The sequence below is a fragment of the Scomber japonicus genome, chromosome 15 (genome assembly GCF_027409825.1).
Source record: "Scomber japonicus isolate fScoJap1 chromosome 15, fScoJap1.pri, whole genome shotgun sequence".
NCBI lineage: Eukaryota > Metazoa > Chordata > Actinopteri > Scombriformes > Scombridae > Scomber > Scomber japonicus.
Genome location: NC_070592.1, coordinates 8,011,538 through 8,028,064, shown reverse-complemented (window position 1 = coordinate 8,028,064; position 16,527 = coordinate 8,011,538). Strand labels below are relative to the sequence as shown.

Genomic DNA, 16,527 nt, shown 5'->3' with positions numbered 1-16,527 from the left:
CTGCTGATTTTCTTGGCTCTATTTTTTTTTTTTTTTTGCTATTTTTAACATGACAGAGCAGAAATTATTCAAAAAGTGCGTCGGCGCTGTCTCGGACCACTGAGCTATTTTGAGAGACTGCATCAGACAAGCAAAGGAGGGAAGACAGAGGCAGAGGTTTTATATAAAGATGAGTTCAGGGTGTTTAGCTGTGAAAGGACTCAGAGGCAATGTGTGAGTTAAAGATTCTTATTCAGCCTCTTATTCACTACTGACTGCCTGAAAAGCACACATCTGGACCTAAGCCAGAATATAGCCACAGTTTTATTAGATTACGTTCGCCTCCATGATCTTCCATCACTGTTCTACACACACAGAGTCACGCACTAACATGAATGGCTCTGCTCGGGCTTGTTTCCTTTTCTCTATTAAATTAGACCACCAGGCTTCTCCTGATGAGAGTAAAGTCCATCTCAGTCTTCAGGAAGCTACACAGCCGACAGCACCGGGGGTCAGAGAAGCCTTCGGGGGGGGGTTGTCTCCTCTTTTTTCTAAAACAAAGCTTGTAAGTTTGGAAGGAAAGTGAGGAGATGCAGATATCCCAGAGCTGCATCTGGCTTTTGTCAGCTTGAACAAGAAAGGAAAAAAAAACAATGTGTGTGTATGTGTGTGTTGCACAAGTGTTGGAAAAACAAGCCTTATTGAGTGTTTTTTGAATACAAGACTGGATTACATCATCTAAAATGGATCGCTGGAGCTTAAAAAAAGGAAAAAGATCATTGTTTTTAATGACATCTCTGCAGGATACATGTGAGCTGCTTTGATATCCTGCACAGAAATACAGAAAATGTAGACTCTCCGTTCCATGAAGTAAAGTAAAAGGAAATTGTCCCACCGGAGGAGAGTTGCTTACCTGTGGAGCTAAAGAAGCAATGCAGAAAGAAAAAAAGAGAGAAAAAAGATGAAGAGAGCGAGCGAGCGAGCACCCATGTAGCTCTGCAGAGACTCTGTCAGCTGGTCTCTGAGGACAAGACCGTCGTGGCCTGGAAAGAGAATGAGTGAGAAAGAAAGAGAGAGAGAGAGAGAGAGAGCCACAGACTAGTGAGGAAGTAGAACTGAGGTGAGGCAGTAAACAGAGAGAGAAGAGAGGGAGAGGAGAGGAGAGGCGGAGGAGGGAGGTAGGCAGTCCCTTTTTAGGACTGAGTGGGAGGAGCCGCCGCTGACTTTGACACACGTGTGAGAGCAACTGCTACGAGGGGGGGGAAAGAGTGCAAAGGGACACACAGAGAGAGAGAAAGAGAGAGAGAGAGAGAGAGAGCCAAGAGGACTGAGAGCTGACATGGCAGCCACCGCAAGATTCGAGGAGAGAGGGAACGGGTGAATCACAGATATATATCTATGTATAAAAACCAAAAGAAGAAGAAGAATAGAAGAAGAAGAAGAGTAGAGACTGATTCGTACCTGCCGGCGCTCTACCAGCCACCTCTCTCTCTCTCTCTCTCATCCTTCTGCTTCAGCTTACAGAGACGTTGGAGGCAGGTCGTTGTTGTTGTTGCCAAAGAACGTCTTTAACTGCTATAATTATCTTGACTTTTGCCTTTTTGGATTTGGATTAAATGAATCAAATGAAGCCTCTCTGATTTAGAAGAAGGAAAGGAGAAAGCAAAAGGGGGATAACTAGTACATGACTACAAACATGTGGCCCGACTACAGGAACGAGTGTCATCTCAACGCTCACCTGTACTCGCTCATGTGCTGTGCAGGTCAGTGTCCATCTCTATGTGTGTGTATGTGTGTGTGTGTTAAACTGTGTGTGTGTGTGTGTGTGTGTGTGTCCCTGTGGAGTAGCCCCTACAGCAGTGTTGTTTACATGCTGTCAGCGTGCAGCACGTGTGTGTGTTTGAACACTTCCTATTTGAGCACACACACACAGAGCGGTGAGAGTTATGCTTAATGTGGTCTCCATTAAACACAGTGTGGGTTTCGGTGCATCTGTGTTTTTTTTATATATGTTGTAATGTGTGTGTGTGTGTGTGTGTGTGTGTGTGTGTGTGTGTGTGTGTGTGTGTGACGCTGTGTTTGGATAGCACAGAATGAGAGAAAGAGAAAGAGGGGTGTGTACAACGTCTGAACAATGTCCTCCTCTGTAAATAAATGAGTGCCTTTCTGTAGCTGTCACTAACATTCCTCAGCTCCCACGTCTCTTTCGCTTTTGCCCTAATAACAATAATAATAATAAAAATAATAATAATGATGACGCTTAAGATAACCCACAAGGATTTATAGCCCAATTTTCTACGCCTACGTGAACCTGATGAGTCTTCACAGGCGTGGCGATGAGCGTAGTTAACACACAGATACAAAAGTAACACTTTAAAAGCCTGAATACTTCACTTTGAACACAACTAGCTCGGCTACTCCGGCAGGTTCTTTTGGAATAGAGGCGTGTTGCAAGTGGTGAAACTATTTTGCAAGAGTGTGTTGAAATATGTGTTCTTTTCCCTCTGGGCTTTACCCTCTGTGTAAAACCCTTCAGTGTGTCTCTGTGTGTATGTGTGTGTCTCTCTGTGTGTGTGTGTGTGTGTGTGTGTGTGTGTGTGTGTGTGTGTGTGTGTGTGTGTGTGTGTGTGTGGAGATTGACCTTGACTTTTATCCAATGGAGACTTTTAACCTACTTAATCCCTTCAAATCGAACTTCCTCTTCCAAAATCCTTTCTACTTTTGGAGCTGGACAGTTCTAAGGTGTCAGGCCTGTTTAAGAGGTTCTTTGGAAATCTGTGAGAGGGCATGGGTGTGTATTTGTGTGTGTGTGTGTGTGTGTGTGTGTGTGTGTGTGTGTGTTGGTAGGTGTGAGCGTGAGAAAACAACTGAAAGATAACCAGAATAGGAGGAAGTGATACAGTCTATCTCCCCACATGGCTTTTCTCTCTCCGTTATAGCTTCTCTATGGCAACCAATAAACAGCTGGCAAGGAAAGGAAGTAGCTACGTCGTGCTCTCTGATTGGCTGCGTCTGAATCAGTTTGTCCGACTGGAGGGAAAATCCGGCCCTGTGCTCGTGTGTGCTATAGTCTCGAGGAAGAAAAAACGTATCACTTTTTCATTGCATGTTTTTCTAACTACAGCAGCGATATGGAATAAATCAATATTGATAATAGGTTTTAAAGTTTACATGATGAGGATTTTTTGGATATTTTACTAGAAAATTGATTTTTTTGTCTTAGATTTTGGTCCCAGTAGTGATAAATGAATCATTTTTGTGTGTTTCTAGTCTATTTTTTGTGTTGGAAAGCTGCATTTGTGTTTCTATAAACTGGTTCTACTGTAAATAAGAGGTTTGTTGAACTCTGTAGCTATCATTATGTATTTTTAAATTTCCTTATGTTGACTTAAGGCGTTCTAGTCTACTAGTCTACTATCCATCCAGCAGGAAGTCAAGATATTTAAGATAATGGCAGGAAGGGAAAAAGGAAAGAGAGAGATGGAGGGGTCTGTGTCATTTTTCCCAGATAGAGAGAGAAGCTGAAGAGGAAGAGAGGCTCCGTTAGTGTGGAGGAAGAGGAGGAGGAGGAGGAGGAGGAGGAGGAGATGATGATGATGGTGGTGAGGTGGGAGGGAAGATAACACAGTTGTAGCTGAGCTTTAGGCTCTATTCCTGGCCTGGCTGCCTCACTCCTCTGGCCTGTGGAGGACGCAGCCTGGAGCTCTGCCTGGATGCAGATCACACCTCAGTGAAGGACCACAGAAACAGACAGAAACTCAGATAGGGGGGAGGAGGAGGAGGAGGAAGAGGAGGAGGGGGGGGGGGGGACAAAAAGAAGGAGAAACCCCCTTTTTCAGTCATGCTAACAAGCAGCTTTTTGAGTTTCATTACTAAAACCTTGAGTTTCAGGTCAAGCTGATAAAGTAAAGTAAAGTAAAGTAGATAGCGTAGAGGTCATAGAGGTCATGTTTGTAGACTCGGAGGGTTTCTTATCAAAAAAAGGAACTTGGGTTGTTGTCCATAAACTCAGAGAACGGCTCAGCTCTCGCTCTGCTTTACATCACGACTCCGCTGGATAAACACAAGCAGAGCTACGAGACGATTGAGTCATCTTCTAGATATGTGTACACAGGCTGACATATTTAGTACCACCTCTAAAGCACACATCCTATGTATTACACTTTACGTCATTGAGGAGGTTTCAATTTCCAACTTAATAAAAATATATTCATGTTATTTTTTACATGCTTTTATTTCCTTTTCTTGTCTTTTTATTGTTGTAAAGCACTTCAAGCAGCTTTTCTTGTATAAACAGTGCAATACAAATACAGTTATTATTATTGATATTATTATAATCATTATTATTTGAGGTTTATGTGTGTATTGTGTACTGTGTGCAGTGTACAGACCTCATGCTTGAGTTGTGATCAGCAGCACTTGCTCTTGAGGGTCATGTTTGTGTTTTTTATCGAGTTTACTAAAATCAACGGTCGTGTTAACAAAAAGGATTAGAGGGAGTGATCCAATAAAGTTCCTCTTCTAAGCCATTAAGGAGGTGTGTGACGTGTGTGTGTGTTTGTTTACTTGTGTGTGAGAGAAAGAAAGAGAAAGAGCTGAGCTTCACATGGGGAAACTCTTCCAAACTGTAATTCATAAATCACTGCAAATACATAAATCCATGTATCATCATCTCTGTCTGTCTGGATTTGTGTGTGTGTGTGTGTGTGTGTGTGTGTGTGTGTGTGTGTGTGTGTGTGTGTGTGTGTGTGTGTGTGTGTGTGTGTGTGTGTGTGTGTGTGTGTGTGTCTGTCTGTCTGTCTGTCTGTCTGTCTGTCTGTGTGTGTGTGTGTGTGTCTGTGTGTGTGTGTGTGTGTGTGTGTGTGTGTGTGTGTGTGTGTGTGTTTCCTGGCTTTCCACATAAAACAGCGCAGTAATGAAACTGTGCTGATGCTGTTATTGTATTTGGATGATTTAATTAAAACTTTTTTTTTTCTTTATTTCCTCAGATGAGCGAGACAGAGTGCAGAAGAAAACCTTCACAAAATGGGTCAACAAACATCTCATCAAGGTAACTGTCACTGTCACCGGGTTCAATGTGTTTGTTGTTTGTTTTTGTAAAGATTTTAACTCCTTAACAGCATCTTTAAAACTTGTTACTGTATAGTCCTTTTATTGAACACATGCGTCTCAAAGGGCTTTTTCATACTGTGTAAAGACAATATCAGATAAATGTTCATTATTTGTGCTACAAATTCATAAAGATAGATAGATAGATAGATAGATAGATAGATAGATAGATAGATAGACTTTTATTGATCCCAAGCTGGGAAATTACAGTGCAGCAGCAGCATTACACACAGTGACAATAACAACATATAATATAAGAATATAAAGAACAAACTAAACATAATAAAATAGCAGTGGTAATTGGCAGTGTTGATTTTAGTGCAAAGTAAAAATATATGTAGATATAAAAATATATCATCTCAAATATAATTAATTTTTTTAAAGATTTTCTCTGGCATAGACACCTTTAGTTGAAAATAGAGAGACATGAAATTATGGGAGAGAGGGGGGGAGGGGCGGAGGGGTAACATGCAGAAAGGTCCTCCAGCCGGGACTTGAACCGGGGTCCGCAAGGGGGAACAAGTCAATTAGAAGTTTTGCCAAATGAGCAGAAGGATCTCCACTTATAAAGGAATTGAACTATATGTCTTAGGTTTATTAGGAGCAGCATACCATGTAAAGACCATATCTTATAAATGTTAAGTTGAATGTGCTAAAAATTCATATATACGATCTTTCGCCAAATGAGTCAAACAATCTCAGCTTATAAGGAATTGGACTATACAGTATGTCTTAGATTTAGAATAACACCTTCAAAATAAGATGAATTTCTATTGTCTGCCTCATTTCTACTGCTGCTATCTAATGAGACAATCAGTTTAGCAGAATTTAGAAAAACCTCATCTTCATCTATCTCAGCTGTTCCCATCTATTACATCTGTCGTCATCCATTTCAGCCCCATGTTGGCTCGGTGCAGTAATGACAGTATCTGAGACGCTGTTGTTCCATCAGTCCCGTGCTGATGTGATCGAGTCTGAGCCGCAGACCTCATTCACAGTGGAGCGTCTGTCTGGATCGCTGTGCCCGCTGCGCCCGCTGCACCCGCTTCGCTTTATCACTGTTAGTAATGGTTCTAAAGTTACAGCTTGTTAAACTGTCTCTGGCAACACTTCCATCATGTTTAGCCGAAGGAAGCAAAGTGGCAGATAAACTCAATAAAGAGCCTCAGATGAATATTTAATTGTGATTGTGAGTTTAGAAATGTTTACTGGGATGCAGATATTTAAATGATTGATTAACAGGAACGTTTGAATGAATTCAATCTGAATCTAAATAAGATTCAATGCATATTAATCTGGGTTAGAAAGATTATTTAATAGGTTACAGATTACTAGTTACTCAATGTAAAATATAATAAGTAATGTAACTATTTCAATGACTTAATCAAAGTAACTTATTACATTTAATTTATTTTCTAATTTTCTAACTAATGTTTTCAGCTGTTAGGGTAAATGTTCCCATTAAGCACCAAAATCTAAGTTCAGGTATTTTTCATGGATACTGACATGATTTATAATAATAAAATGTAATAATACTTTATTTCTATAGCACCTTTCAAAAACAAAGTTCACAAAGTGCTTTGACAGACAAGGCAAAGCAAAAGCATTATAATAAAAAACAAGACATACAACATAGAGGGAGGTAATAAGACTGGCATTGACAGGATGAGAGTAGAGGACAGTGGGAGATAATGAGAATGTAAAAATGTATAGAATAAATAAGACAAAGTAAAATAAGATTAAATAAAAGACAGTATAGCAATAAGCAAAATGAACAGACAAGTAGATGACATCACATAAAAGCTCGTCCGTAGAAGTGAGTTTTGAGTAGTGATTTAAAAGAATATACTGAACCTGTGAGAAATTAAGAGAGATCAGAGATAAGATAAGAGATTCTTATAAAGCAACATTTATCTCTTATTTGAAAATGTATTCTTTAGTTCATGTAGATTTTAGAATATAAAATAAAGCTATTTGATGAGAAAAGTCAGACATGGACTTAATTGGTACTGTGACACCATTTAAGCCCTCATCATGATTTATTTACAATATATACAAAAATATTAATTTCAAAGTAAAAGCAGCTATATATGTATTCAGTAGCATATTAAATATTAAACAATGAGGAAGAAAAACCCTCCTGAGCAAAACTGTAACAGATTACACTTACATTTATTTTGAAATTAACTAGTTACTCCCCAACACTGATAATAATAATAATATGAGTTAGTCTTTCTACAATATTAAAATATTGGTCCAACATGCCAAATCAAACACTTGAAGTAGAGGACAAAGACGTGTGACACAGTTTTAAATATTAGCTATTAGATGTTTGCCTCACACAGCTGTATAAATCAGTCACTGTGACACATCTGCACACATGTACACATACCATACATAAAGTACAGTATGTATTCTATGTAAGAGACACACACACACACACACACACACACACACACACACACACACACAGAGGTGGTGCTGTGAGGTATTCCTATCACATGACCCGAGAATGAAACGTCTGTCTGACCCCATAACTCTGCAAGCAACTGTCGTCACGGTGACCGCCTGTGCATGTAACTCTATATCAGCCGGCACTGCCAGACACCCACAGCCAGGAAATGTAGGTCAGAGATGGAGAGTGAGAGCACAGCGAGAGACCAGAGAGAGTTTTTTTTTTGTGCTGGAAATGTTTAGAGGCCTATTAATCTGTGATGTGAGGTCGTTTGTGCTTTCTATTATGTAAGAGCCCAGCTGAAATTAAAAGCTGAATTACTGAGTAGCTGAGCAGCAGAATATCACTTTGTGATTATTTTAATAATGAATAAGCAGTTTAATAAGTCATTTATAAAGAATACATTCAATGTGAAATATGAATATTAGTAGATTTTCTTTGATTGTAAAATGGATATATTTAGATTTTGGTTTGTTGATTGGACCAAAAAATATGTTAATATGTAATTTTTCACAATTTCTTAACGTTTTACAGACCATTCGAGTACTTGATCAATCTAGAAAATATGTTAGTAAGTCAATAATCATAATGAGAAGTACAGTAAAGTAATTTATTTATTTTTAGTGTTTTTATATTTTTGTATATACATCTTTGTAAGATGAAAAATACCAGATATTTGTTTGTTCCAGCTTCTCAAATATAATATTTTTTTCATTTTATACAACTATAAATTGAATATCTTTTGTGTTTCGGACTGTTGATAAGATAAAAAAAACTAATCAATCAGCCATATATTTTTATTTTTTCACAATAAATGTAATATTTTTGTGTTTTGGACTATCTGACGATGCAAAATTGAGTTCCTGATAATCATGATGTTAATTTTCAAATGTTTTTCTGACATTTAATAGAAAAAAAACCCAAAACAAAATCAATCAACCATAATTGACACAGAGAGAGAGAAGCAGCTGGATTTGAATAGTTTCAGAATAAAAATGTGGAAGGAGAATCAAAACTGTAAAGCTGTGACGGCATCCAGGTGGCGTAAAGCTTCACAAACAGCTGCTGCTCGCTCACGCTGTCAAACTTTAACAGTCACACAGAGGTCGTTCAGAGAGGCAAGCTACTTTTTTTTTTTTTTTAATGACTATCGAACTTTTTCCCTGCGATGAAATGAGACAGGGGTGGGATTAGTGATAGAGGACGAAAGAGAAAGAGAGGAGGATGACATAGAAAAAGATGGATAGCATAGAGGAGAGAGGGAGGGGGAGAAAGAAAACTCATTGTGTTGAAATATCTGCTGCAGTTGGATGAAATAGTGTTGCTAAAGAAGTCAGAGAGAGAGAGAGACAGACAGAGGGAGACACAGAAAGAGAGCGAGAGAGAGAGAGAGAGAGAGACACAGAGACACACAAAGAGAGAGAGAGTGAGAGAGAGAGAGAGACACAAAGAGGGAGTGAGAGAGAGAGAAACAGACAGAGGGAGACACAGATAGAGAGAGGGACACACAGAGAGACAGAGACAGAGAGGGAGACAGACAGACACAGAGAGAGAGGGACTTTTCTCTCTTGGATAGAGAGCAGAGTGACATTGCTGTGTGTTGGACATCATCTATTGACTCTGAGCCAGGACTGTTGATTTTATAAACCTCTCCGTCCTACCAGCAGGGATTTACAGGCAAACACAGAAAGAAAGAAAAAAGACTTATGAGACAAACAGAAAAAAATGACATTGGAAAAAAAAAAAAAAAAAAAAGAGACAAAGATGAAAAGCTTCCTATTGAGTGACATCATATTTCCTTTTTGCTGTGTGTGTGTGTGTGTGTGAGTAATGTCTGGTATGTTTTCTTTGGCTGCTCAGGTGTGCAGTGTATCAACAGGTGTGTGTGTGTGTGTGTGTGTGTGTGTGTGTGTGTGTGTGTGTGTGTGTGTGTGTGTGTGTGTGTGTGTGTGTGTGTGTGTGTGTGTGTGTGTGTGTGTGTGTGTGTGTGTGTATATGTGTGTGTGTGTGTGTGTGTATGTGTGTGTGCATAGTGCAAACACAGGCCGATTGTCAACAGCGGCCTCCCGGTTACCTGTTGGCATGCAGCAGTTGACACACGTTGCCCTCGGCAGCCCTCGGCAGGGTTAGAGGGTTAGGATCACACAGCCAGGAGGTAAATCCAGTAGCAGAGGATTAAGAAGTCAGACGCAGGTTTCTCTTATAAATAAAGAGTCGGATAACAAGATGTCTAACCACACGTAATCTGTCTCTCTTTGTTTTTATTTATTGTGTGTGTGTGTGTTTGGGGAACTCTAATGAGCCACTAAACCTACACAGCAGCAGCAGCAGCAGCAGCAGGGATTGAAACCACTGACACATGAGCAAATGTTTCTGTCAGCGCTGAGTTTAAAGTTTAGATGAGCTGCTGACGACGGAGCAGACTGTCAGGCTCTGTTTGTTAAATAACAACTCCTGGTACTGTTTCTGTGCTTATAGTTTCACTTCCTGTGTTAAAGTGCTGTGTAGTGATTTTTAATTCATTTTTAAAGCACAGACTACTAGGGCCCGACCCATACTGGAGACTATGTAGGCCGATAATCTGCTATATACAGAAACATACAAACACTTGTGATAATGATATTTAACAATTTTAGAAAAAGCTTAATTTTATGAAATGACATCAGTGCACTGAAACGATAAACTTTTTTTTTTAACATTTTAGTGTTTAGTGTGTGGAAGGAAGGAAGGGAGTAAAGGAAAGAAGGCAGTGAGGAAGGGAGGAAGGAAGGAAGGAGAGAGAAAGGAAGGAATGACAGAAGGAAGAAAGGGGGATGAAGGAAGGAAGGGAGGAAAGGAAAGAAGGAAGGGAGGAAGGAAGGACAGAGGAAAGAAGTAAGTAAGGAAGGAAGGAAGGTAGGAGGGAGGGAGGAAAGAAGGAAAGGAGAAAGGGGGATGGAGGAAGGAAAGAAGGAAGGGAGGAAAGAAAGAGAGAAGGAGGAAGGAAGGACAGAAGGAATTAAGGAATGAAGGAAGGAACAGTCAAAACAGAGGAGGACGACAGGAAGGTTAAATAAAGGGAGACAGAATGGACAGATGTGGGTCATATAGTCATGTAAAGTGTCAGAGCTCAGTATATGAAATGATACAGAGCATTATATAGCTTTTATTGACCTTAGAGGGAAGTCACATGACATTAAGCAGCACGTCAGTCCTACAAACATCTTTAATTGGCATTCAAGTACTTTCCATCATTCATTCAGCCGTCCCACTATTATAGCTGTCAAACCCCATTTATCCAATATATTACTATAAAATCTACTTGATGCTTTATTGCTATGATATAATTATAAATTATAGTGACATTATATGTATGTATGTATGTATGTATGGGAGCAGTGCTGTTGCTGTTATCCAGGTGCTGTCAGTGCTCCTTAACATTATCTCCAGTTGACGCTGTGCTTTAGAGCCAAAGGCATCTGACAGCTGCCGCCACTACACATCAGACACAGCTGGCCGTGTGTGAGAAACATCCCTGAAGACACACACACACACACACACACACACACACACACACACACACACACACACACACACACACACACACACACACACACACACACGAAAACACCTACACATCCATCTGGGTGCTATAGAGCAAATTCAAATTTAGTAACACCTCCTTAGACTTACTGGATATTGCAAAATCGTCCAGTTTTTATCTGGGCTTTAGTATCAGTAGATAGTTAGTGATGTGTTGTGTCATGCAGCGGGACTTTCTTAACTGCTATCTTTGGACACCCATGGTAACATAAACACAAATAAACATCTAAATTTCTCTTGATAGACAGCTCATGTGATCGCTGTGGTTTGATGCAGCGGCCATGAAGCCCACATGAATGTCAGATAATACGTTTAAATATAGTCTGTTGCAGGTTAGATCCGAACTGGACTGTATTATAGTCCAGTACTGTATTATAGTCCAGTACTGTATTATAGTCCAGTACTGTATTATACTCCAGTACAGTACTGTATTATACTGTATTATACTGTATTATATAGTCTAGTACTGTATTATACTGTATTATATAGTCCAGTACTGTATTATACTGTATTATATAGTCCAGTACTGTATTATACTGTATTATACTATAAGGCCTACTGTAAGTATGCTTATATTGATTTATTGTTTAATTTGTTAGTGCTTCTGAGGGACCAAAGATTACAGGAAAAGCTTTGCTGATGAACTTTAGCCAGATACATGATCAGAGTGAGTGGTGTGTGTTTGTGTGTGTTTGTGTAACTCATGTATCGGGCTTCCAGTAAACGGGTAATAAACACGTCAGGAACACAGAGGATCTACTCATTCAGGCAGACTTGGAAGCGGGTGCACTCTCTGACACACCGAGACACAATTAGACAAAAACTGCACCTCATTTCCAGTTGGAGCTCCATACGCCATCATTATCATATTTTTTTTTTCCTGTCATCTAATTAACACTTGTATCATCAGCCGCCTTTCTAAAACCGCTGATGTCAACCATCCGTAGAGGGGGAAAAAAAGAGGGTGAGAGAGTGACAGAGATGAAGAAAATAGACAGTGACAGTAAGAAAAGAGGGAGGGACGTTGTTTAAATTCTGACTTCAACCTAATAAGACGCACCGATTGTTTAATTTAACATTTTTAACCCTCCTGTTGTCCTCAGGTCAAGGAAGGGAGGAAGGGAGAAAGGAAGGAAAGGATTAAGGATGAAAAGAGGAAGGAAGTAAGGAAAGAAGGAAGGGAGGAAGGAAGGAAGGAAAGGAGTAAGGATGAAAAGAGGAAGGAATTTAGGAGAGAAGGAAGAGAGGAAGGAAGGAAGGACGGAAAGGAGTAAGGAGGGAGGAAGGGAGGGAGGAAAGGAGGAAGGGAGGAAAAAATTAAGGAAGAAAAGAGGAAGGATGTAAGGAGAGAAGGAAGGAAGGAAGGAAGGAGGAGGAGGGAGCAAAGAAAGAGGGGAGATGGGGAAGAGGGAAGGAAAAATTAAAGAAAGAAGGAAGGAAAGAAGGAACAGTCAAAAGAGAGATGGGGTCAATTTGACCCGGGAGGACAACACTAGGGTTAAAATTCACTACCCAGGTGGTGAGTGAGTAAGGCTTCTTCATCCCTCAGCCTACTAATGTGACTGTGTTGCCCTCTTGTGGTGAGAGGTGGTATTACAGGCTTCTGTCCTGAAGCCAGGACTGCAGTAAAACTTAGTCAGTGTAGGTGCTGTGCCTGTGTGAAGCAGGAAGATCACTGTAATGCAGGTGGACATGTGACCTCGTTCGCCACCCCCCCCCCCCCCACCCCCCCCGCATGAGTCCGCAACTCTCAAGAAACATTTTTAGAGAGGAATGCCCGACCATTTGTTTCCTGCCAGCCTCTTTCCCGTGTTTCCAATGTTTTATTTATCAAGACAACTTTTCCATTGCTTTAGCTTTGTGTTGCAGCTTCTTTTTTTTTTTTTTTTTTGGTACTGCGTTAAAAACAAACAGTCACGATAGAAAAAGAGCTGACCCTATTTTTTCATGTGTGAACAAGTGTTAACCTTTGTGTCGTCCTCTCTGGTCAAATTTACCCCGTCTGTTTTGACTGGTTCCTTCCTTCCTTCCTTCCTTCCTTCCTTCCTTCCTTCCTTCCTTCCTTCCTTCTCTCTGTCTGTCCTTCCTTCCTCCCTTCTTCTCTTTCTTTCCTTCCTCTCTTTCCTCCCTTCTCTCTTTCTTTCCTCCCTCCCTTTCTCCCTCCTTCCTTCTTTCCTCCCTTCCATCCTTCTTTCCTCTCTTCCATCCTTCTTTCCTCTCTTCCATCCTTCTTTCCTCTCTTCCATCCTTCTTTCCTCTCTTCCATCCTTCTTTCCTCTCTTCCTTCCTCCCTCCTTTCCTTCCATCTTCCTTCCTTGACTCGAGGACAACAGGAGGGTTAATTATATGCATTGTTAGCAAATATGTTCTCTATTTGTTAATCTGCTGCCTTCATTTCTCATAAGATAGATTCACAGTTTTTACAGTCAGGAGCACAAATGAATGCTGACACATGTTTTTCTTTCTGTAATTGTTGGACATTAAGAGATACTTTCATGATGCACTTTCACTTTAATTTGCAGCCCTCCTTCTGTGCAAAAGTGCAGTTAAAAGTTCATTTGAAGCTAATAGGAGGCTTCAGTCATCCAGTTTTTTCAGATCAAGTGTCAAATTCACTCTTTTTGTTATGACCCCACTCAGACAGCTGAAGCTTCATATCATCCTCATATAAACTGAAATGTTAAAGTTGTCCACCATCACAAGAGACATTACATCACACGTGTCACTATAAGTGCAATATGGATGCATTTTCTTTTTGATACCATTTTGCATGAGGGAGCAGCTGAGGAACAAATACATTATATTGTATAAAATAGAATAAAACCTCATAAGTAAAGACAATATATGGATTTCAGTCAGTCTCATGCTGTTGTTCATGTACATCTACTGCACATTTAAAGCACTTTGGTACATAAAAACAACAGAGAATTATAAAACATACAAAATAATATGACTCTGCATTTTCTCAGTGCGCAGTTCAGATAAGTTCATCTCTCTTTCTCTCGCTCTTTCTCTCTGGGTGTCCCACTTTTAAAGAAAACAAGCTCTGATGCTGATCACAGGCCTCCACCAGGCTGCTGAGTCACCATGTCAGCAGTCGCCGCTGGTGACAGCCCAACCCCCCCCCCCCCCCCCCCCCCCACACACACACTTTCCTCCCTAACACCATGTGGAGGCGATGTCATGGCAACAGAGACAAGAGGCCACAGCTGGTGCTCTGTCTCTGTTGGCCCGGCAACCGCTGTCACCAGGCCTGTCAGCTGAGGGAGGGGGGCAATCAGTCTGGCAGATGTCAACAGTGTTGAATCAATAGAGGAGATGATTGGAGTGAAATTAACTTCCTCTTTTTCTCTTTTTTCCTCTCTCTTTCTCCTCTTTTTTTGTCATTCCTCTACCCTTCATCTTTTTCCCCTCCTCCTTTTTCTGCCTCTCTTTTAAGGTGAGGAAGCACATCACAGACCTGTACGAGGACCTGAGGGATGGACACAACCTGATATCCTTGCTGGAGGTCCTCTCTGGTGTCACCCTGGTATGTTACACACACACACACACACACACACACACACACACACACACACACACACACACACACACACACACATCTGCACAAACTCATTATTCCCCCTCTTAATTATCACACACTCCGTATCACACACTCCTCCTCTGTTTCATCACACTTTCTTTCACCCCGACCCCCCACCCCCTTGCCCTTGGTGCATCCTAGTCCACAGAGTTTGGAGATGTGGTTAAAACTTTTTTTTCCCCAGTTTAAAGTTTCTTCAGACATTACGGTGACTCTCTGCTCCCGGCTGACACACCATTAACGCCGACGCTTGAAAAACAAGTTGACGTTTTTAGATCACCAGCATGTCGAGTAACCAGCAGTGATGTATTAGTTTGAGCCTCAGAGGCCACGACTCGGCTCACAATGTTGATGTAAGAGTCTTAGTCTTTAATGCTGACGGACATACAGACAGACAGACTGACCGGCCTCAATGTGACTCAGGATGGTTCGGTGGCAGACAGGTAGACAAACACAGACGGACTGCTGACACACACACACACACACACACACAAACATAGACAGTGTCAGCCCAGCCCTCTGTGTGGAAAAAGAAGCTGACAGAACAATAGACAGACAAAAATAAGGGTTTCATGGAAGATGACTCACTCATAAATATGTTATCTTATCTCTTTATTTACAATAGTTATCAAAACAATCTCATCATGAGGTCTATTCATAGCAGTTCTGGAGCTATTGATCGTATCAGCACAGCTCGTCATGGTACTTTTATTCATTTCTTGTCCATTAGAGCCTCGACCGATGTATCAGTCAACAGGTATCAGCTGATATTGGCCTTTTACAGATATATCGGTATCTCAGTCTATTTAGTAGTTTTATTTCTGGAGCTTTTAGTTACTTTTTAGTGGCATATAACTTTTTCAATTTCAATTTCCATTTTTCATCAATGTCGGTTTCTTAACAATCATTTTTTTCCAGTTGACTTTACTTCCTTGTTCATTTGGTCTCATTCATCCTCCTTCATCCTGTCCTCTTTACCCACCAATTCTCATACTACATCTTTTCTTCCTCTTCCTATCTCTTTCTATCTCCCACCCCCCACCCCTCTTTTTTTTCTTCTGTTACCATAGCAACAGAAGAGCGGCCCCGCATTGAAAAGGGCATATGCCTCGCGGGCCCCCCCTCTCATCTTGCTCAGAGGGGAGGATGAGGAGGAGGAAGGAGCTCAGGGAGTATGTTCGAAAAAGAAAAATCAACCCTGCCCCCCCCCCCCCCCAAACCCACCCTGCTCACTCTCTCACTTCTGACCTTTGACCCCCCCCCCCCCCCCCCTTCAGCTTTACCCCTCCGCCCCCACAGGTGGAGCTGTGAGGCTGCATGAGAGTGCTGTGTCACTGACCTCCAAAACATGGGCTGTACATGCCGACAAACTGTAGACGCTAAACGCTGCGTTATTTTGGAATGACACGACACACATACCATCATTTCTGTTGGGTGACAACATCCTAACTCCAGTTTTAGTGTTTTTATTCTGCCGTTAGATGTTCAGACTGAGAAATTTAAGGTTTATCATCCTCAATCAAATGTGGCCTTTCAGAGATTTTATTTTCAGAGGTTTTCACCCAACAGTGCTTTAGTGCTACGTTGCATGGACTGCACATAATAAAATAATATAGCTTATACTGGATATTATATGTATTTTCATCCGTTTAGGCCAGATTTCCTACTTCTAAGATGTTATAGTGGTTTTATTATAAATCTGCTGTTATTAAGTTTAATAAATGAGAGAAAAATTTTTAGATGATTATTTTTTATTTATGTATTTATTTAATTTCTTATTTATTGCTCAGTACTTTGTTGACTAATTTGTTGGCTTATT

General features: G+C 40.7%; 1 protein-coding gene across 6 annotated transcripts in view; it reads left to right on the top strand.

Moving 5' to 3' along the window:
- macf1a (microtubule actin crosslinking factor 1a) overlaps positions 1 to 16,527 on the top strand; it is a 265,237-nt gene that overhangs the window by 117,494 nt on the left and 131,216 nt on the right. For 5 of the 6 annotated variants that reach the window (XM_053334386.1, XM_053334385.1, XM_053334390.1 and 2 more), the window contains 2 exons: positions 4,968 to 5,029; positions 14,565 to 14,654. In XM_053334386.1, coding sequence (XP_053190361.1) covers positions 4,968 to 5,029; positions 14,565 to 14,654 — 152 coding nt within the window. Of the gene's footprint in view, positions 1 to 1,666; positions 1,743 to 4,967; positions 5,030 to 14,564; positions 14,655 to 16,527 lie in introns of those variants that run through there. The other variant, XM_053334388.1, reaches the window with a different exon arrangement.